The sequence below is a fragment of the Gracilinanus agilis genome, chromosome 2, assembly GCF_016433145.1.
Source record: "Gracilinanus agilis isolate LMUSP501 chromosome 2, AgileGrace, whole genome shotgun sequence".
NCBI classification, from domain to species: domain Eukaryota; kingdom Metazoa; phylum Chordata; class Mammalia; order Didelphimorphia; family Didelphidae; genus Gracilinanus; species Gracilinanus agilis.
The window spans coordinates 401,771,400-401,793,912 of record NC_058131.1 but is presented as its reverse complement, the minus strand read 5'-3'; the positions used below and the strand labels follow the sequence as shown (position 1 = coordinate 401,793,912).

General features: G+C 40.7%; 3 protein-coding genes and 1 pseudogene across 3 annotated transcripts; all 4 read left to right on the top strand.

Moving 5' to 3' along the window:
- The first annotated feature begins 1,351 nt into the window (after positions 1-1,351).
- LOC123233844 lies at positions 1,352-7,346 on the top strand (annotated as a pseudogene).
- A 2,822-nt stretch (positions 7,347-10,168) lies between these two features.
- Positions 10,169-15,037, top strand: LOC123233842 (protocadherin gamma-B1-like). Its single transcript, XM_044659883.1, has 2 exons — positions 10,169-12,586; positions 14,906-15,037. Exons 1-2 carry the CDS (start codon positions 10,169-10,171, stop codon positions 15,035-15,037), a joined length of 2,550 nt encoding a protein of 849 aa, XP_044515818.1.
- An 87-nt stretch (positions 15,038-15,124) lies between these two features.
- LOC123233841 (protocadherin gamma-B1-like) lies at positions 15,125-19,864 on the top strand. Its single transcript, XM_044659882.1, has 3 exons — positions 15,125-16,152; positions 17,137-18,532; positions 19,643-19,864. Exons 1-3 carry the CDS (start codon positions 15,125-15,127, stop codon positions 19,862-19,864), a joined length of 2,646 nt encoding a protein of 881 aa, XP_044515817.1.
- Positions 19,865-19,874: 10 nt separating this feature from the next.
- Positions 19,875-22,355, top strand: LOC123233840 (protocadherin gamma-A4-like). The gene has a single exon (XM_044659881.1). It carries the CDS (start codon positions 19,875-19,877, stop codon positions 22,353-22,355), a length of 2,481 nt encoding a protein of 826 aa, XP_044515816.1.
- Positions 22,356-22,513: the final 158 nt, after the last annotated feature.

Here is a 22,513-nt window from a genome sequence, read left to right as displayed (position 1 = left end):
CAGAAACTGATAGTCTCAATACATTAATAAAGCCCTTATTCAGACTAAAAGAAGTAAAAGTACCAGAATGTTCATGAAGAAATGATCAGAACCCAATAAACATACAGAATGACACAGATAAAAAGTTAGTCTTTAAAAATAAAGAATAATCATAGATTTAAAATTGAGATCTTAGAAGCTCTCTAGCCCAAACTCCTCACTTTACAAACCATAAACTGAGATCCAGAAATGATGAGAACATTGGCTAAAGTCACACAGGTAAGGAGGAAGATAATTAAAGTATTACAACCCCTATTTTCTAACTCTCAACCAGTAGACTCTCCATCAGGAACTGCTCCCTTGGGAATGCTTTATAAATGGCATTCTTCTAGAAAGGAAAAATGATAAATTCATTTAAAATTTTGTCAGATATATAAACTTTGGTCCAAAAAAAAAAAAACCCTCGTATACCAATTAGGATTTTTTTATCAACATTTTTGAGCTTTTCATGATTTCAAATGTTATGACTCTAAACAATGAGACCATGATTTAGGTTAATTCGCAATTCTCATAGGGAATGATAAAATGTGAAAAGAAGACCTAGGAAATTATTAGAAAGGAAAACAATGTATGGAGAAATTTTATTTCTCAAAAATCCTACAGTAATTGCTTAGGACTCTGGGCGTCGCTGTTAACCAATCTGGGAGAGAAGTTAGGAGAATGATTCTGCCCGCCCCTCTCCGTTACACAAAGAGCCTTCAGTCGAGATACACAGACCTGGAGCCGCACAAAGATTCAGTTTATGAGGCTTCTACACTCAAATTTAACTGCAGATACTCGACAGGACAGAGGAAATCCAAGAGCTGAATTCAGGCATAATTTCAAAGGAATTCATAATAAATTCATAATAAAGGAAAGCATAATTCTGAAGAGAGACAAAAATGGCTGCTGGGCACGGGCGACGGTATTACCGAGGGTCAGTCTTGCTTTGCTTTCTCCTGGCGATTCTGTGGGAGGCCATTTCTGCTTCTCGGTGCCTGAGGAAATGGAAAAGAGCTCTTTTGTGGGTGACTTCGCCAAAGGCTGGAGCCTCAGGAACTGTCAGAGCTCAAAGCTTGAATCATCTCCAGAGGTAAGAAGCATTTCTCTCTGAACTTAAGGTGAAGCTTTAGTGACCCTACACAGAATAGGCAAGGGAGGAGCTTTGCGCTCAGAACGGCCAGTGCCTGCTGAATTTAATGCCTGATTGAGGATAAGTTCAAACGTTACCCTGTATAAACAGAAATCTAAGACATTAATGACAACGCTCCTCGTTTGGGTCAGAGCACCTGCTCTTCAAAATTAATGGCGAAAAAAACCCACTCCATTCTACCCTCTGCCTTCCGCACAGGACGAAGATGTGGGTGTGAATTCAGTGCCCAGCTACCAGCTGAGTCCGAACCAACACTTCTTTCTGCATATGCAGAGAGGAAATAACGAAGTCAAGTACCCAGAGCTGGTGCTGGAAATGCCCCTGGACAGGGAGGAGGAGCCTGTTCACTATCTTACACTTACAGCTTCAGATGAAGGAGATCCGGTCCGCCCTGACATTGGGCACAATCGAGTGACTGTCCTTGATTTCAGTGACAACACACCAGTGTTCACTTAGTCTGTGTACAGCATTAGTGTCTCCGAGAATGTGCCTGTGGGAACATCGCTACTCATGATGAATGCCAAAGACTCAGATGAGGGAGGAATGGGGAGGTGACCTATTCCTTTAGGAACATCAAAAGGAAAGCAAACCTTCCATTTGCACTCTCATAGAGGGAAAATAAGAAAGAAAATTGTCTTGTATTTTGAAGAAAGTTTTATAACTTGGAAATTCAAGTACAAGAGAAAGCTGGTTTAATGTTCAAATAAAAGGTCCTGATCACTGTTGTGGATATAAATAACAATGTGTTGTTGTAACCAGTAGTGTCCATCACTTCTCTCATCAGTTCAATACCAGAAAACTCTCTTCCGAGGGCTGTTAATTCCTTTTTTAATGTTCAGTTCCAGAGAATCACCTGTTCAGTTCCAGAGAATCTGCCCTTTAAATGAAAAAAAGAGATAATTATTAGTTTGCAGACAGATAGGGCCCTGCACAGAGAACAGATCTCATTGTACAAACTTCACATGACTGTCATAGACTGAGGGACTTCATCAATAGTAACTTATACTCATCTTTCACTGAATATAGGTGGCATTAATGACAACTCACTCACTTTTGGTTAGTCATCTTACTCTGCCTACATTCAAGTGAATAATTCTAGAGGAGTCTATTCAGTGATGGCATTGGATTCCCACCAGGAGGATAACACCCAAGCCACTCCATCTCAGAGGACAATCTCCAGGGGTCATCTCTTTCTTCCTATGTCTCTATTAATTCAGAGACAGATATACTCTATGCTCTGTGCTCCTTTGACTATGAATAGTCCCTGGAGCTTTAGCTGAGAATGACAGCAAGGGATTCTGAGGACCCTCCTTTCAACAGCAATGTGTCCCTGACTCTGTTTATCCTGGATCAGAATGACAATATTCCAGAGATCCTATATCCTGCCTTCTCCATAGATGGTTCAAGTGGAGTGGAACTAGCCCAATGCTCTGCAGAACCAGGCTATCTGGTGACCAAGGTGGTGGCAGTGAGATTCAGATCAGAATGCCTAACTGTCCTATCATCATCTGCTCAAGGCCACAGAGCCTTCTCAAAGGGCTCTTCTCTGTGGGCCTGCACTCAGAGGAGATTAGGCCTGCCTGGGCATTACTGGACAAAGATGCCTCAAGCAGAATCTCCTTGTGGCAGTGACAGATAATGGGGAGCCTCCCCTCTTTGCCGCCATCAGTGTCACTGTGACAGTGGCTGACAGCATCCCTGAGATCCTCTCAGATCTCACCAGCCAGGAAGCTCTTGGTATTCTAGAAAGTGCTAACATCACACTCTATTTGGTTGTAGCAAGAGCTTTTTTGGACCTTCATCATTGTCTTACTGACACTCAGGCTTCATCAATGGAGAAGATCACAGCTCTTGGGTTCATTTGATACCCATTTCTTGGGCATCCCTGCATTTCAATTTGTGGGCACCAATGGAGTTCAAGCTTTTCTCCATATGCACATGAAGTTTCTCTTACTAATGACTCTGGAAAGACAGTTGATTTTTCCCCAGCCCAACTATGCAGATACTCTTCTAAGTCAACAAAGCTATAAGAAGTCAACATTACAACCCCTGTCTTTACTTGAAGTTAAAGATAAACAAACATTTTTTCAGGTAAACAATTCTGTGGAATTAAATTACAAGTGATTTTGAAATTAATGACTGTCTCTAAAGCTTACTAGATGTCATTTGAATGTTATAGTTATTGTGCCTACAAATATCACTTTTTCTAATAAGGATCTGAGTCTAAGAAACATTCTAATAAATAAGATCACAAGATTTAAAATTGGAAAGTACTTTGGAGATTAATTATCCATGTTTTTATTGGGGTATGTGAACTGATGCCCAGAGATTTTCAGTGGCTTGAGCAACATTGCTCAAAAAGCTGTACTAACTTCCCTAAGAGGATTGACTCAATAGTATAATACCCAGCACACTAATTTAGAATTATATTTGAATGTTTATTACTACAAACAGAAATAGTCAGACATGCAAAAATTTTTACTAAATATATGAATGAAAATCCAACTGTGATTTACCCCTCAAATAAAAAATCTAGAAATTTAATGCTATGATAGGACAAAATGACCTGAGTTATGTTCACTTCTTCATTTAGAAAAGTTGAAATGAGAGAGGTGTTTGCTTTTTTCTTAAAATTTTCCTGCAGTTTGGTCTCTGGAGAAGGTTTGGATTAATACAGGAAAGGGGGAGTATAAAAATCTAGGAAGTGGACTTTCACAATATTATCTTTATTTCTTTTGTTACTCTTTTTATTATTCTCATTTTATTTTTATTTATTATAAATTTTTCTTGTTATTGTATTGAAGCAGAGTTGGGATTTCTCGTGTGTGCACTCCAAATCAGGGATGTTTATCCATTGATGCAGATCATTATTTATCCTGAATTTGTAGTTTTACTTGAGGCACAAAGATATTAAATGACCCTGAGGTCACATGTTTTCCAGTCGTTTCAGTGGTAACCTCATTTGGGTTTTCCTTACAAAGATACTGGAGCAGTTTGCCATTTCCTTCTCCAGATCATTTTATGGACAAGGAAACTGAGGCAAACAGGGTTAAATGACTCGCTCAGGATCACAAAGCAGGTAAGTGTCTTTGAACTCAAGTCTTCCTGACTCCAGGCAATGTGCTCTATCCATTATACTACTTAGCTGCCCCAGAGAGAGTACTTGTTAGGAGAAGGACTTGAATCTAATTTTCCTTGAGTGCTATACAAACTTTATCTACTAGATCACCCTGCTTTGCCAATTAACATTATTGATTTATAAATGGCAACTTTTTAAACCATAAAATAAAGTGATGTGCATTTCTCAAGTTTCTGTTTTATAATTGATGTACCAGTGAATAATAGAGAATCCCTACATTTCAAACACTATCAACATTATCTTCTGAAAGCAATGACAAATTTACTATCTCTTTTATCTGGAACTGATCGTTTAAAGTAATAGTCAATGCACTGCTGTTTTGTAATTACTTTTTTTTTTAAACCCTTGTACTTCAGTGTATTGTCTCATAGGTGGAAGACTGGTAAGGGTGGGGTAAGGGTGGGCAATGGGGGTCAAGTGACTTGCCCAGGGTCACACAGCTGGGAAGTGGCTGAGGCCGGGTTTGAACCTAGGACCTCCTGTCTCTAGGCCTGGCTCTCACTCCACTGAGCTACCCAGCTGCCCCCTTGTAATTAGTTTTGATCTCCAATGGAGCTTTCCTACAGTCTATATATCAGTGGTTGGAAAATGAGCTCAGGGAAATTATGAGATACTAATCATTAGAGTAATCAAAATGTTGACCACAAAGACCACCAGCTAAATGATAGAAAGGTTGGGTAATAGGTTAGAGAAGAGGTTGCCTACACCTTGAACCACATGGATACTTGGAATACTGATATATATTCTCTCATATACAAGTGTTCTGCTGTAACACTCAGTATTTCCTTGAAGATCTTTCTTATTCCTAAAACATTATTTTTTCAATTAATCAGTTTTACACTGAAGAACTTATCAAAGGTGTATAAGACTATCAAAATACAATTTAAAGGATATAAAAGTTCATATAGTCCAAGACCCTCATTTTTTATGATTCAAGACACAATAAGAAGTTAAGAAACTTGCATAAGGACACATATATTGCAAGTAGAAGCTCTCGCTATCAAAACTAGGTTCTCTGATACCAGATCCATCTTTCCATTTTACCAGAAAGGTCCTAGAATTTCTCAGACACATTTGCCATGCCTATTCTGGTAGATTGCAACAATTTACCAATTTAACATGGGGCCATGCCTTTGTACTATTCTCTTTGGGGAAACAAAAGATAAGATACTGAAGAGATTCAATTGTGCTATTTTGAACTTCAAGTTAATGACTAAATGGACTGGAAATTTTTATTCATATTTGAAGATGTGTTCAAGCTAATTCCATAACAAAGCATTTCATGAAGCATAGAAAGAAATGATGGAAAAAATATAAAGATATACATATATGGATTTAAGTAGACATAAAGATGTAGTTACAGATGAAAATATAAATGATAGGCAAACTTACATTAATATTAAAAGTGTGGAAATGTTGTCTTTATTATGGCATGAGAGATAATTAATTGCAAAGGGACTTACTAGCAAAGGTACGCAAAATATTTTCTATAGTACTCAAGAGTGAGTTTAAAGTTAGGTAACTTAATAGATAGAGAAGGTAAAGGGCACAAACGTTAATACAAAAATTTTATAAGGATTGACCGAAAGGTAAATAGATTGTTGTTCTTGTGGAAATATATGGCCTTTTTAAGATTCCTCCAAATCCAAGAATAGAATAGTTTTCCTTAAAATGACCTCTCAAGCAGAATACCAGTCTATATACCATCAGTGTTTCAAAAGAGTGCAGTAATTGATTCAGACTCTGGGCGCCGCTGTTCACCAACCAAGAAGAGAAATTTAGAGTCAATCTGTTCCTCCCCAGACCTAGTGCCCAAGGCTCGGGAAAATCAGACTCACAAGATTCAGGATACACAGAAATTCAGTACTCTCACCTTGAATATTCCGGACTTCAATTCTGGAAACTGTCTACAGATCAAATCTACTACCAGTCAAAGGATCCAAGAATTAACCCAGATACAGCTGCAGAATAAGGACAATGATCGTTGCGCAAATACATAGAGGCTGCATCCAGAGAGTCCTGTTTTGTTTTCTCTTGGGAAAGCTATGGGAGACCACGGTTGCCCAGATCCGCTACTCGGTTCCCGAGGAGTTGGAAAAAGGATCCTTTTTAGGTGACATAGCCAAGGATTTGGGGCTGGAGCCAAGGGAACTGTCGGAGCGAGGGGCTCGAATTGTCTCCAGAGGTAAGAAGCAGAATTTCGCTATAAATATCAGAACTGGAAGCTTAATCGTCAGGGACAGAATAGACAGGGAAGAACTATGCGCACAGAGCACCGAGTGCCTGCTAAATTTTAATGTTCTGATTGAGGATAAATTGAAAATTTATTCAGTGGAGGTAGAAATAACCGACATTAATGATAACGCCCCTCGATTTTTAGCTGAGGATCAAGAATTAAAAATCAGTGAAATCACGCCCCCGGGAAGCCAGCATCGCCTGGAAAGTGCTTATGATCCGGATGTGGGAGTGAATTCCCTCCAGGGCTACGAACTGAGTCCCAATCCTCATTTCTCTCTGAGAGTGCTAAGTGGAGACGACGGGTTGAAGTATCCGGAGCTGATACTAGAACAGGCTCTGGACCGGGAGGAGGAGGCTATTCACTATCTGACGCTCACAGCTTTGGATGGGGGAGAACCCATCCGCTCTGGCACTGCTCGAATCCAAGTGACTGTTGTGGATGTAAATGACAATGCACCAGTGTTTACCCAGTCTGTGTATTCGGTCAGTGTTCCTGAAAATGTGCCCCAGGGGACAGCACTGCTCACAGTAAATGCTACGGATGCAGATGAAGGAATCAATTCTCAAGTGAGATATTTTCTAATGAAAATACCTGGGAAGACCTCACAAATATTCGAATTGAATTCTGTGACTGGAGAATTAACAACCTTAAAAAATCTGGACTATGAAGATGCGAAATTCTATATGATGGAAGCAGAAGCTAAAGACGGCCTTGGCTTTAAGAATAGAACTAAAATTCATGTCACAGTTGTAGACATGAACGACAATGCCCCAGAAGTAACTATCACCTCTGTNTGATCTTTCCTCAGCCCAACTATGCAGACACCTTGATAAGTCAGCAGAGTTGTGAACCAAAAGAACCTCCAGTACTATCAGAATGTCTTGGTATAAATAAGGATCAGTTGGCTTCTTTTCAGGTGGGTTCTTCCTATAAGATTATTTTTTAATCTTTACATTTTATTTCATTGCTCTTTAACATATAAGAACAATTGTCCTTTTTCTGAATACAGATAACACTTCACACTCTTAGAGTAATATAAGTTGAAAATATAGGGACTGGACAACTGATCACTCTAGTACAGTGATGGGCAAATTTTTTAAAGAGGGGGCCAAAGGAAAGGAAATGTTCATCTGTCAGTCTGTTTCTAATTCAACTCTTTCGAAGATTCATTGTATTGTATCCTACTCATTGTATTCGTCAGATTAGGAATAATGTTGTAGGGGCTGTATAGAATATTTCAGGGGGCAGAATCTAGCCCTTGCCCTAGTTTGCCCATCACTGCTCTAGTATATGAAACTTCCTAGTGAAGAAACTACCTCTTCTATTGAAAATGGGGGCAAGTTCTCTTAATACTCTTAGAGAGTTGCCTTCAGAACTGAGAGAATAAATGAGTTGCCCAGAGTCACATGGTTAATTTGTTGGAGATAGCCATTGAATCCATGCATTCATGTCTTTGAGGGTTTCTCTGCAGCTATACTGACCTGCAATGATTTTCTAAGAAAATTACAATTTCCTGATGCTTTGCAAATGATCCAAATCTCTTTGTCTTTTCCAAAGCATTTAGAATACACATAAGGTATCTATTCTTCATGACTTTCCGGGTAGCTGTTGGAGGACATATTAACAGCAACATTTGATGATTGCATCCTTCGTCTCCATAAAAACTTTTATAAAAAGCTTTAATTAACAATGCCTAACTAATCTGATGTTAAACACTAGTAGAATTCCTGTGATCGTAAAGGGCAAGCTTCCTTATTTCACTGACTTCACTCTGGGTAATTTTTTCTGTGCTCTTTTCAAAGTTCTAGAAGTTATCTGAAACTCAATTATTAAGCAAGTATATAGTTTTCTAGTACGATCTCTAGTATATAATGCATATAAGTTATATGCCTACTACATAGAAATATGTACTTTATATGTAGTATATAGTCAAATATATGTGGTCCTCTATTTCTATGGATGCCAAGAATAAATGAGATCATATATGTTAAGCAAAGTTTCTAAACATTTGAGCTGTTTTTATATCTACTAACACTTTGTATTTCTATATTACTTTACTAATTCATGATACTTGTTTAATTGGATTATTAAATACTTAGACCATAAATCCTGCTTTAGGCTTCATGTCTTCTTTTTCAAAATTTCACTTGTTAAAAAAAATTGACTTCTTAATTTACCTAGTAAAAATAGATTTTTGTTTTTTTTACTAAACAGACCAATTTAAGGGAATAATTGAGATCCCGACAAAGTTAAGGATTCTTTATTCCTTCAATATATGTCCAATTGAAAGAGGACAATCCAGACTTTTTTTCCATTCCTATAGGCAAAGTATTTGTGACATTTAGTACTTATTTTATATAAGAAAATGCAAAGAAGCTTTCCATACAATAGTCATCAAGAGCAAAGTAAAATGGTCTATTCTTAAGTGACTCTTCCCCTTCTTACCTTAAATTTATTTGGCTTATATCATAAGATGTTGCATTTCTTTCTTTTTTCCCTAAGGATTTTTTAAAACCGTTGGTTTTATTTGATTTGAAAGATCACTGATAAATTTGTTAGGACAATGATTTAGTCTTACCTATAAGAATCTGTTTCAAATTCAGATGCAGCATGTTTCTGTGAATTGGAAATGGGTAAAATATGCGACCAAAACCTTGTATGTTCAAAAAAATATATATAGGCTGGTCATTTATAGAGAACAAAGGATAACAGATCCAAGTCCTTCATTGGTTTCAGTGTAATGTTCAAAATCACAAAGCATAACATATAGTCCATTGCATAGTTACGCTATAGTGTTTCTAGAAGAATATGGGCATGAATAACATAAAATGAAAAACTAAGACTAGATTGTCATCTGAACTGTTGAAATGAGTCCAAAATCAATCAGATCATGAGTGCATCAGAGTATAAATATGATGGATCAATTTTTCTGAATAGAAAATTAAATCATTTGCATTTTGCCTAGTGTTATCTTTTGATAATAGAAAGCAAGTGAATTAGCTTGGATGATAGGAATTTTGCAGAAACCCAGATACTACTTTAGACAACTTTGCCCCAACACCACTGAGTGAATAGTTTTATTTTTTTTAGATAAACTTAAGAAGAAATTTTACTTTGAAGTTTTAGAGAAGTATAAAATGAAACTGAAATTGCATTAACAACAACAAAACTGCAGAGATGAGTTGCCCTGAAGTTTGCTCAAACTATGTGGTAAATTCCACAGTTAAGATTTGTACATTTTAAATCAAGTGAAACATTATTATCAGAAAGAATAGAAATCTGAATTGATCCAAGGATTCATGCTTGGGGTGGAGGTGGAATCAACGTTTTGTGTTATATGATGGATGCAGTTTTCCATAAGAGCCTCTGGATGTCGCTGTCTACTTATGGTGTGTCCGCGCTAGACTAGTGCTCTCTACAAAAGGCTGAAGGATAATCGTCTTCGATCTTAGCGCGCTCGCAAGCGAACTCGTAAGTATTCATTTCCAGAACACGGATTCCCAAGGATTCCTTTGAAATTCTCAGATTCATAAGGATCCAGAAGAGTACGGTATCTAGTGACCTGGAAGTGATCTGAAACACAGGCTCTGGGGAATTTAGAAGCAGGAGAATCCGAAAGATGGAAAGAAGTGCAGAGCAGAAGGGCTGGGCACTGAGGCCGCAGGTATTGTTTCTTTTCTTGGCGTCTTTGTTCAATTTCGCGCTTTCTGAGCAGATCCGCTACTCCATTCCAGAGGAAATGGAGAAAGGGTCGGTGGTGGGGAACCTCGCCAAAGATCTGGGGCTCGATACCCGGGATTTGTCTATTCGGAAACTGCGGATTAGTGCAGAGAATGAATACTTTGCTGTGAGCTCAGAGAGCGGAGAATTACTAGTAAGAGGCAGAATAGATCGAGAGGAAATATGCGGGAGCAGGTCCGAATGTGCCCTGGAGTTCGAAACAGTAGCTGAAAATCCAATGAATGTCTTCTTTATAATTGTGACGATTCAGGATATTAATGACAACCCGCCGCAATTCCTTACAAACTATATTTCCCTAGAAATAAGTGAACTGACACTTCCAGGAGCGAAATTTGCTCTTTCTTCAGCACGCGATTCAGACGTGGGCATGAACTCTCTTAAAACATATCAGATCAATCCCGACCCCCATTTCTCTCTGTCAGTGAAGGAAAGACTAGATGGTAGTAAATACCCGCAATTGCTTTTGGAAAGATTTCTGGACCGAGAAATTCAGAGTTCTCACAATTTGGTCCTGATGGCTATCGATGGCGGAGAACCGGCCCAAAGCGGCTCGGCCCAAATCAGGATCAATGTCACCGACGCCAACGATAATGCCCCAGTTTTTAGCCAAGATACTTACAGGGTCAGTCTTCGAGAGAACTTGCCCCCGGGCTCCTCAGTACTGCGTGTGACCGCCACCGACAAAGATGAGGGGATCAATGCAGAGATTACCTTCTCTTTCCGCAATGAGGATAATAGTAGACAATTGTTCTACCTCCATCCCAATAGTGGAGAAATTATAACTGAAGATATATTGGACTTTGAAGAAACAAATAGATATATGATGGATGTCGAAGCAAAGGACGGAAGTCACACAGCACATTGTAACATTCAAATTGAAATTCTCGATGAAAATGACAATGCCCCAGAGGTGAATTTTGTCTCACTCTCTGATCAAATTCCGGAAGACTCCTTGCCAGGAACTGTTATCGCACTCATTAAAACACATGACCGAGATTCGAAGGAAAATGGCCAGGTCTCTTGTCATATCCAAGAAAATATTCCTTTCAAGTTAGAGTCCTCTTCTAGGAATTACCACAAATTGCTGACAGATGGGCCTCTTGACCGTGAGCAGACTCCGAAGTATAATATCACTGTGGTAGCTGTAGACAAGGGAAACCCACCTCTGTTCACCAGCAAAATATTTGTCTTGCACATTGCAGACATTAATGACAATGCCCCAGTTTTTCTCCGGCCTTCCTATGTCGCTTATGTTTCTGAAAATAACCCTTCTGGTTCTTCCATCGCCAAGGTCTTGGCAGAGGACCCTGACCTTGAACAGAATGGCAGAGTGTCCTACTCTATACTGAGCAGTGACTTGGCCTCGCTCCCGCTGCTCTCCTACGTGTCTGTCAATGGACATAGTGGGGACATCTTCGCACGGCATTCCTTCGACTACGAGCAGGTCAAGACTTTCGAACTGACGTTGCAGGCCCAAGATTCTGGATCTCCTGCTCTGAGAACTAACGTTAGCCTGCGCGTATTCATCGTCGACTGCAATGACAATGCCCCAAACGTCCTATACCCTGCCCTGGCGTCTGACAGTTCTGCCCTTTTTGATACGGTCCCTAGACTGGCAGAGCCTGGCTACCTGGTCACCAAGGTGGTGGCTGTGGATGCAGACTCAGGACACAATGCGTGGCTGGCCTATCGGATGCTGCAGGCTACGGATCCCGGGCTCTTTAGTGTGGGGCTGCGCACAGGCGAGGTCAGGACCATCAGAGCTTTGTCTGATAAAGAGGCAACTAGGCACCGCCTGCTGGTCTCCGTGCAGGATGGTGGGCAGCCTCCACTCTCGGCCACTGTAGCTTTGCACTTGGTCTTCGCAGACAACCTGCAGGAGGCGCTACCCAAGATGAGGGAGGAGCACTCAGATCTCCTGAACCCCAAGTCTGAGCTACAATTTTACCTAGTAATAGCTTTATCCCTCATTTCTGTGCTCTTCCTCATCACAATAACACTTACAGTCACTCTGCATCTCCGGAGATCTTGTAATCCCAACATGTTGAGCTGTGTCCATGTAGATGTTTGCTCTAAGGCTAAGCCTGTTGTCCCCCCAAACTACAATGAGGGGACTTTGCCATATTCTTACAATCTGTCTGTGGCCTCAGAAGCAGGAAAGATGGAATATAATTTCCTCAAATTTGCTGAAGGAATGACACCTCCCCAGAATCTCCTCTTTAATGAGGACTCTTGGGTCCTAAACAATAGTAATGGAGAACTCAAGGTCACATCTGATTTGGACACTTCTTCTCAGGTAAGTTTTTGCAATCTCTTGGTTTGTTTTATTTTGTTTTTCCTTTTTGTGCAACAACTCCATTGCGCATTCATTCTTAAACTTATATTTCTCAGTATTTGTGGTTTTGTTTTCATATTGTCTATCTCCTCTAATTTATCAGACAGCATTATCTTGGTAAACAAATAATATGTATACTTGAAATATCTTGATTCCAGTTGGTGATACTTTCTCAATTTGGGGTATAAAGTAAAAAGTTTCTATAAACTTCCATAATCTTTTATTTATATTTGGTCATTGACATTTGCCATGAAATTAAGTTATTGGAATCATCAAATGAGAAATATGCACTTTCCAACCAGATTATTTCATGGTTTTAAGTAAGCAAAATGATACTGACAATCATCAGTTAGTAAAGCTTTTTTTAAGAAAGGGTTTTTTTTCTATCATACTAATTTAAAAAATATGCTCCTTGTTTGAAAAACTTAGTTGTAGTTTAAAGGGCTAATGGGATCTATAAATCAAGCTATTGCATAAATAATGATCACTAAGTTGCTAAGGCAAATGAATAAATTGCTAATTATTTATGTTCTGCTCAAAGCATTGCCTTTGTCCAAATTAGAGACATTGATTAAAATATTCATGAAATGTACCTACTATATCTTAATTCAAAATCCCAGATTCCAATAATTCTGCATACATGAATGCATTTCCCCATGCACAGATCTTTGATGTGAAAAAATCTTGTTTCCTGCATACAGAGGTTATCATGATTACTAATATCAATTATGCAAAACTGATCAATTCAGAGTTTTCCATCTTTCAGTAGTTCGATAGTCCATTGATGCATGTAGAAATATTGTTACTACTGTAAGAGTGGAGTTGAAACTACCTCACCCCATTCATTCTAGATATGAACACTGATGAATCAATAAATGAAAAGACCTTACAAATATGTGAAAAAATTATTTAAAGCCATTAGATGAAGTGAAATGACACCAGAAAGGAACTCTTTTTCAATAGTTTGGGAAACTTGGTGACTCCTCCAGGAATCAGCTATTAATTTTCAAGGATAGAGAAGAGAGAGAAACTACAGTAAATGAAGCAAGTATGGATTTACGGCACATGTCTAAGTAGAAATGGTTCGGGAGGCGTAGGTGTAGAAATGCCTTAACTTTGACCTTGTTTAGGTATACCTCTTCCCTTCCTCCCTTCTGTCCCCTTCCCTGAAGGTCTTTGAACCTTCAAAGTATTCATGCAGTAAATAGCATACCCAACCAAATGAATCCAATGTTTATATCGGGAGCCAAACAAAGACTGGAATCATTCGCTCACTATACAAGTATCCTAGCAAAAAACAAAAACAACACAAAACACTATGCCTAAGGGAAAATTATTGAGCATCCTAGGAATGAGAAAAAGGAGCTTGAACACCCTTTGCCCTGGAATCTGTATATCCTTGTAGGAAAGTAGTTCAAAGATTGGGGGAGGGGGTGTTGCACCAACTATGCAGGCTAATGTATTACCTTAGTTTAAAAAAAAACTTTCTGAAAGCTACTTAGGACTGGATGACTAAATTAATTAGCAACTGAAAAACTTGAGGGAAAGCACACTGGCAAGGAACTTTAGAAAATGGGATTATCAATTTCCCTGTTTGCCTAAGGTTACTCTTAGAATGCTGAGGAAGAGATACAGCCAAATTCAGAGGGCCGAATTCTTCAAAGGAGGATAAGGTGAGATAGAGTCCTCAGATCTTACATGGGATGTACTGTAGCTTCTACATTATTTAAAAAAAACCAACATCTTTATTAATGGATAACACATAGCTGTAGGTAACCATTAAGTAACTTCTATTTTCATTGAATGACCAACAGTTTAGAATAATTCAGGGGGTCAACAGTTGTAACAAGTCAGCAAGAGAGTTCACAAAGCCTGAGTGACCTGCTCTCTCCTTGACCTAAATGCTTCTCCAAATTAAGTAGGGAAGAGAAATAGTTCATTTTATATCTTGGAAATTGCTAAAAGGCTAATGTAGGACCTGGAGATTCAGGATGGCAACATAGGATACAGTAAAGAAACTGGAAAGGGAGCATGAACACTTTTCACTATTTTGAAAAATAGTAAAAGAAATTATTTATTTCGAATATGATAAAATGACACAAAATATGAAATATCTGTAAGGAACCCCTACTTTGGACCAGTGCTTTCTGTAACTCTCACAAAAACTAAAGTAGATGTATATTAGATATGTTTTAATTGAAATGCAAGCCGTAGTTTCCATGCTTTGCCCGATGATGCAAAAATTGTTTCGGACTCTGGGTGCCGCTGTTCACTAATCAGGGAGAGAAATCCAGCAATTCCTTCCGGCTTCCAACCCACAGAGCCAAGGATTGCTCAGGAGCACAAAGAAAACGCTACAGACACAAGAATCTGTGGAACAGAATCGGCCAGCAAACTTCCCAAGCTAATTAAGTGGTGATGAATGCGGAAGGCCCAAGAGTTGATCCAGACAGAACTGCTACAAGAGTAAAAAGAAGAAATAACTGCAGCAAGATAACAATGGCTGGTCGGCAGAGATTCTCCAGCAACAGAGGGCGAGTGCTGCTTTGCTTTCTCTTAGGGACCCTGTGGGATGTCGGGTCCGGGCAGATCCGCTACTCGATGCCCGAGGAGATGGAGAAGGGATCTTTTGTGGGCGACATCGCCAAGGACCTTGGGCTGGAGCCGCACAAGCTGTCGGAGCGCGGAGCCCGCATAGTCTCCAGAGGTAAAAAACAATATTTTGCTCTGAATGTAAAAAGCGGCAGCTTAGTTACAGCGGACAGAATAGATAGGGAGGAGCTGTGTGGGAAGGCATCTGTGTGCACTGTAAAGACAGAGATTCTACTAGAAGACAAAGTGAAAATTTATGAAGTAGAAGTGGAAATAATTGATGTTAATGATAACATCCCCAGCTTTGGAACAGAAGAAAGGGAAATTAAAATCAGAGAAAACACACTGCCAGGAAAAAAATTTCCCCTTCCGGAAGCCTTTGATCTAGACGTGGGAGTGAATTCAGTGCAGAAATACAGACTAAGCCCGAACCATCACTTCTCTCTGCACGTACAAACCGGAAGAGATGATGCCAAGTATCCTGAGATGGTGCTGGAACAGACCCTGGACAGGGAAGAGATATCCATTCATCACCTTACCCTCACTGCCTCTGACGGAGGAAATCCATCTCGTTCTGCCACTGTGCTCATCCTAGTGATTGTCCTTGATGCAAATGACAATGCTCCGGTGTTTACTCAGTTCCAATACAGCGTGAGTGTTCCTGAGAATGTGCCAGTGGGTACGTGTCTGCTCAGGGTGAATGCCACAGACCCGGATGAAGGAATGAATGGGGATGTTTCTTATTATTTCCGGAAAATTACCGAGAAAACCTCGCAACTATTCGAACTGAATTCTTTGACTGGGGATATAACAGTATTGGGAAACCTAGATTATGAAGAATGCAATTTCTATGATATAGATATTGAAGCTCAAGATGGGGCTGGACTTCTGGACAGAGCCAAAGTTCTAGTCACAATACTGGATGTGAATGACAACGCTCCCGNCTCCTTCTTTGTGTCTTTGTTCTATTGCGCGTTTTCGGAGCAGATCCGCTACTCCATTCCAGAGGAGATGGCAAAAGGGTCAGTGGTGGGCAACCTCGCCAAGGATTTGGGACTAAAGGTACAGGACTTGCCAGTTAGAAAGCTGCGAGTTAGCGCAGAGAGGGAATACTTTAGTATCAGCTCAGAGAGCGGAGACTTGCTGGTGAGCAGCAGAATAGACCGAGAGGAAATGTGTGGAAGGAAGCTTATGTGCTCGCTTGATTTCGAAACGGTTGTCGAAAATCCACTCAATATTTTCCATATAACAGTGATCGTGCTAGATATTAACGATAACGCTCCGTTATTCGAACAGTCTCATATACATTTAAAGATCTCAGAATCCATTCAAGTAGGTACGTCCTTTCCTCTAGACCCCGCTGTGGATTCAGATGTTGGGACTAATTCTCTGCAAAGATATTACCTTGAACCAAACAGTTTCTTCGATTTAACAGTGAAGCAGAGTCCAGATGGCAATAAATACCCTGAATTGATGTTGAAAAAATCTCTAGATAGGGAACAACAGAGTTCACATCATTTGGTCTTGATGGCCCTGGACGGTGGGCAGCCAGCCCTAAATGGCACAGCTCAGATCAGAATCAATGTAGTGGATGCCAATGATAACCCCCCGGTTTTCAGTCAGCAGGTCTACAGAATCAGTGTGAGCGAGAACCTGCCACCAGGCTCCTCGGTATTGCGTGTGACAGCCACTGACCAGGATGAGGGAGTCAATTCGGAAATTACTTTTTCCTTCCAAAATACAGCCCAGGATGTGAAACTCTTATTCGACTTGGATGAAAAGACAGGAGAGATCACGACTAAGGATAATTTGGACTTCGAGAAAACGAATAGTTATACACTAAGCATAGAGGCAAAAGACTTTGGAGATCTAGCAACACATTGCAAAATCCACATAGGCATTCTCGATGAAAATGATTGTGCTCCCGAAATGACTGTGGCATCTGTGTTCAGTCCAGTTCTAGAAAATTCCGAATCTGGCACTGTAGTTGCGTTTCTGAAAATCCGTGACAGAGACTCAGGAGAAAATGGCGAGGTTATCTGTTATCTTCAAGGAAATATCCCCTTTCAGTTAGAATCCTCTTCTAAGAATTTCTACAAGGTGCTGACAGACGGAGCTCTGGACCGTGAGCAGACCCCGGAGTATAACATCACTGTGATTGCCACTGACAAAGGAATCCCTCCTCTATCCACCAATAAAACCTTCATTCTGCATATAGCAGACGTCAATGACAACGCCCCCGTTTTCCTCCAACCTTCCTATGTGGCTTATGTTCCCGAGAACAATCCTTCAGGTGCATCTATTTCCTGTGTCTCGGCAGTGGACCCAGACCTGGAGCAAAACGGTCGCTTATCCTACTCCGTTGTCAGCAGTGACCTGGCCCCTCTGCCTCTCTCCTCCTATGTGTCGGTCAGCGTCCCCAGTGGGGAAATCTTCGCTCAGCGCTCTTTCGACTATGAGCAGGTCAGCACCTTCGAACTGATGCTGCAAGCCTGTGACGCTGGCTCCCCTGCCCTCTGCGACAATGTCACCCTACGAGTGTTCATAGTAGATCGAAATGACAATGCCCCAATTATCCTCTATCCGGCTTTGGAAGCTGAAGGCTCAGCCCTCTTTGACACCGTTCCTCGATCAGCCGAAACCGGCTATCTGGTCACCAAGGTGGTGGCTGTGGACTCTGACTCAGGACACAATGCCTGGCTGGCCTACCGCGTGCTGCAGGCCACAGATCCGGGGCTCTTCAGCCTGGGACTACGCACCGGAGAGGTTAGGACAGCGCGAGCTTTGGCTGACCGAGACTCTGCTCGGCACCGCCTGCTAATCTCTGTGCAGGATGGAGGCCAGCCCCCTCTCTCAGCCACTGTGACTCTTCATCTGATCTTTGCAGACAGTGTGCAGGAGGCTTTGCCAGAGATGAAGGAGGAGCACTCAGAGATACCAGACCCTCAGTCTGAACTACAATTTTACCTTATAGTAGCTTTAGCTTTAATTTCCATATTGTTCCTGTTCAGCGTCATACTGGCTACTGTCCTGTGCCTTCGAAAATCCTCCAGTTCCAAGGTATTAGGTTGTTTTCGGACAGATCTTTGCTCTCATCCTTCACCTGGAAGAATCCCAAACTACAGCGAGGGTACTTTACCATATTCTTATAATCTGTGTGTGGCCTCCCAATTGGGGAAAATGGAATATAATTTTCTCAAATTGACTGGAGATATGTCTACTCCACAAGATCTCCTCTTTAATGATAGTTCCAGTGGCCTGAATAACAGTACCGGGGAATCCAAAATAATTTCTGATTTTCTCATTTCTTCTCACGTAAGTTTTTCTGTCGCCTTTTAATTTTTATCTTTTTGTCCCGTATCTCAATTCCGTATGGTTTCTTCTAACTTAAATACTATAAGTGTGTAGTTTGGGTTTTCCTTGATTTCCATAACATTAATTTTCCTCTGGTACTAGACAGTATTTTGGGGGGGGGGTAACAAGATATTATAATAGATTGAAGACTGGCCTTGGAACCGAGAAAGATCTGATATATTATAATATCCTGCCTGTGTGACTCTGTGCAAGTTAGTTAATATTTCATATATCTTTCTACATGCGTAAAGAGAATTTTCTCGCTCCTTTACCAATGAAACCACAAGTCAGAATGAAAAAAAAAAAAAAAGAAAATTATCTTGGTACCTAAACTGTTGAGGCACTGGAAGTAACTTGCTACAAGGAATAAATTGTTGGTCTGGAAATTAAATCAGAAAAAGCTGGGTTCAAATGTAGCATGATTAAAATGGAAATCTGTATGCTTGTTTGCCATTTTCTAATATCTAGTTCTTTTGTATCTTAAAAAAAATGCTTGCAGACATTCACATATCCAATTATGGTTGGAAAAATGCTCCTGTAGAAGAATTTAATAACAGTACTGTAGTCATTCAATATAAAAAATAGTTTTCTGAGTATACAACATGGATATAACAATGAAAACGTCTCCAGTTTAGTTGGTGATTCTAAACTCAGGATTCATTTGATAGAGGTCATAAAAATTCATCTGTAAATCATTCATTCTCTAGTTCATGAAGCATAATGATTTTGGACTTCACCTTCTAGAAATTTCTTCTGTAAGAACACTGTGGGTGTGGAGGAGAGGATGGGAGGGCGGCATCGTAGAAAGGAAGGGAACTTTGGGAATTGCAGTAGGCTTACATTCAGCCTGATGATAAGGAATAAGGGAAATTGGACGAATAGAAATGGAAATGTGAAGTTGGCATCTCTTGCCCAGCTTTAAAAATTTTAAAAATATATATTACTATGGAAAAAAGGAAGTCAGGAAGTCTTTCATGACTCATTGTCTCAAAAAATGGGAAATACCAGAAACAAAAACTTTTTGTATGAAATGTGCAAATTTAACTCAGAAGTGGTGTAGTAATTCGTTAGGCCTCAGGGCGCCGCTGTTTACCAATCAGGGAAAATGAGAAATGCAGTGAGAACTTCAGTCCTTCGTTCTCCGGTTTAAACTACACAAAGCCCCAGAAGCTTGCTCGCTTTCAGGGGCTGGACAGATCAGCTGAGATTCTGGCAAGTGCTGTTACTCACTTCTCAGGGGACATAAGAGTTCATCCGGACGAAGAGACTGAACAGATACAGAAAATTTCTTAGCGAGAGAGCAATGGCGTCTCATAAGTTGCACCGGAATTGCATTGGGAAAGTCCTGCTTTGTTTTCTCCTGGCGACGCTGTGGAAGGTTGGATCAGGACAGATCCACTACTCCGTTCCCGAGGAGACAGAGAAGGGCTTTTTCGTAGGCGACATCGAAAAGGACCTAGGACTGGAACCTCAAACACTGTTAGACGGTGGAGTCCGTATTGTCTCAAGAGGTAAGACGCAGTATTTTGCTTTGAATGTCAAAAGCGGCGCCTTAGTTACCGCGGACAGAATAGACAGGGAGGAGCTGTGTGGGAAAGCTTCCGGGTGCACTGTAAACATAGACATTCTGCTAGAAGACAAAGTGAAAATTTATGGAGTTGAAGTGGAAATAATTGATGTTAATGATAACTCTCCCCGATTTGAGACAAAGGAGACTGAAATAAAAATAATTGAAAAGGAAGCACCAGGAACAAGGTTTCTTCTTCCTGAGGCTTTTGATCCGGATGTCGGGGTTAATTCCCTCAAGAACTACCAGCTGAGCCAGAACCATTATTTCTCCCTGCATGTGAAGAGAGGAATCGATGAGGCCAAGTACCCGGAGCTGGTGCTGGAGCGGGCTCTTGATCGCGAGGAGAAGCCTGTTCACCATCTCACCCTCATAGCCTCAGATGGGGGAGATCCGGTGCGCTCTGACACCATGAACATTAGTGTGACTGTCCTTGATGCAAATGACAACTCTCCGATTTTTACTCAATCCTTGTATACTGTGAATGTTCCTGAAAATGTGCCAGTGGGAACCTGGCTGCTCACAGTGAATGCCACTGATCCCGACGAGGGAATCAATGGAAAGATAAATTATTTTTTTAGGAAAATAACCAAAAAAACTTCTCGAGTATTCAGATTGGATTCTCTAACTGGTGATATAATAGTACTGGAAAATCTAGATTATGAGGAATCTAGTTTCTATGACATAGATATAGAAGCCCGTGATGGTCCTGGACTTCTGGACAGAGCTAAAGTTCTAATCACAGTATTGGATGTAAATGACAATGCTCCCGATGTCACCGTCACCTCTGTCACCAGTTCAATCTCTGAAAATTCTTCTGCCGGGTCCATAGTTGCGCTTTTCAATGTGCACGACAGAGACTCTAGGGAGAATAGCCAAGTCACGTGCTCCATCCCAGAACATCTGCCTTTCAAACTCGAAAAGTCCTATGGAAATTATTATAGTTTGGTAACCGACAGAACCCTGGATCGGGAGCAAGTCGACAGGTATAACGTCACCGTGACAGCCACAGATGGGGGAAATCCCCCTCTGTCAACTAACATTTACATCTCCCTGCACTTAGAAGATACCAACGACAACCCCCCAGCCTTCCTCCAGACATCTTACTCAGCCTATATCATGGAGAACAATCCTAGGGGAACTTCCATTTACTCTCTGACAGCCCGAGACTCTGATAGTGAGGAAAATGGTCATGTCTCTTACTCCATTACAGATGACTCAGTACATGGTGCACCCCTCTCCTCCTATGTTTCCATTAACTCTGAAACTGGTGTCCTCTATGCACTTCGTTCCTTCGATTATGAACAGTTACGAGAACTGAAGCTAGGAGTGACAGCCAGGGATTCTGGGAACCCTCCTCTCAGTAGCAATGTGTCTCTCACTCTTTTCATCCTGGATCAGAATGACAACACCCCAGAAATATTATACCCAACCTTACCTACCGATGGTTCTACTGGAGTGGAGCTGGCCCCACGCTCCGCAGAACCAGGCTACCTGGTGACCAAGGTCGTGGCAGTGGATGCAGACTCTGGCCAGAATGCCTGGCTGTCCTACCGCCTGATCAAGGCAACAGATCCTGGACTCTTCTCCATGGGCCTCCTTTCAGGGGAGATCAGAACAGCCAGAGCCTTCATGGACAAAGATACCCTCAAGCAGAATCTTGTGGTGGCAGTCACAGATAATGGAGATCCTCCTCTCTCTGCCACTGTCAGTGTCACAGTGGCAGTCGCTGACACAATTCCTGAGGTCCTTTCTGATCTCAGCAGCCTGGCATCCTCAGAGCCCCCCAAAGACTCTTATCTCACCCTCTATCTGGTCATTGCAGTGGCTTCAGTATCCTGCCTCTTTTTTTTCTTCATTATTGTTTTATTGGCCCAAAGGCTTTACCAGTGGCAGACCTCTAAGATATTAGAATCCAGCAGTGGGCATTTTCAAGATATCCCAGCCTCAGAGGTTATGGGCATAGATGGAGTAAGAGATTTTCTGCAATCATATTCTCATGAGGTTTCTGTCACCACAGACTCTAGAAAAAGCCAGGTGGTATTCAATCAGCCTAACTATACAAATAATTCAATCATGCAACAGAGCTCTGAGAAAAAGGAAACTTTATTAATATCTGATGAGTCAGTTCTCTATAAAGAGAATCCATCATTCATTCAGGTAAGCTTGCCTTATCCTTATATATTTGTTCTGGACCTGATATTTCTTATATATTAAGAGTGGTTTTTCAATTCTAGACTTGCTTATGACTTTTTAGATATTTTACATTACCTTAGCTATAATTTAGCAATGCAAGAATCCTCTTTGCATCATTTCTATTTGGACTACATAAAACTTCAAGCATTTTGGTAACAAGTTAAATAACCCCACAAAGT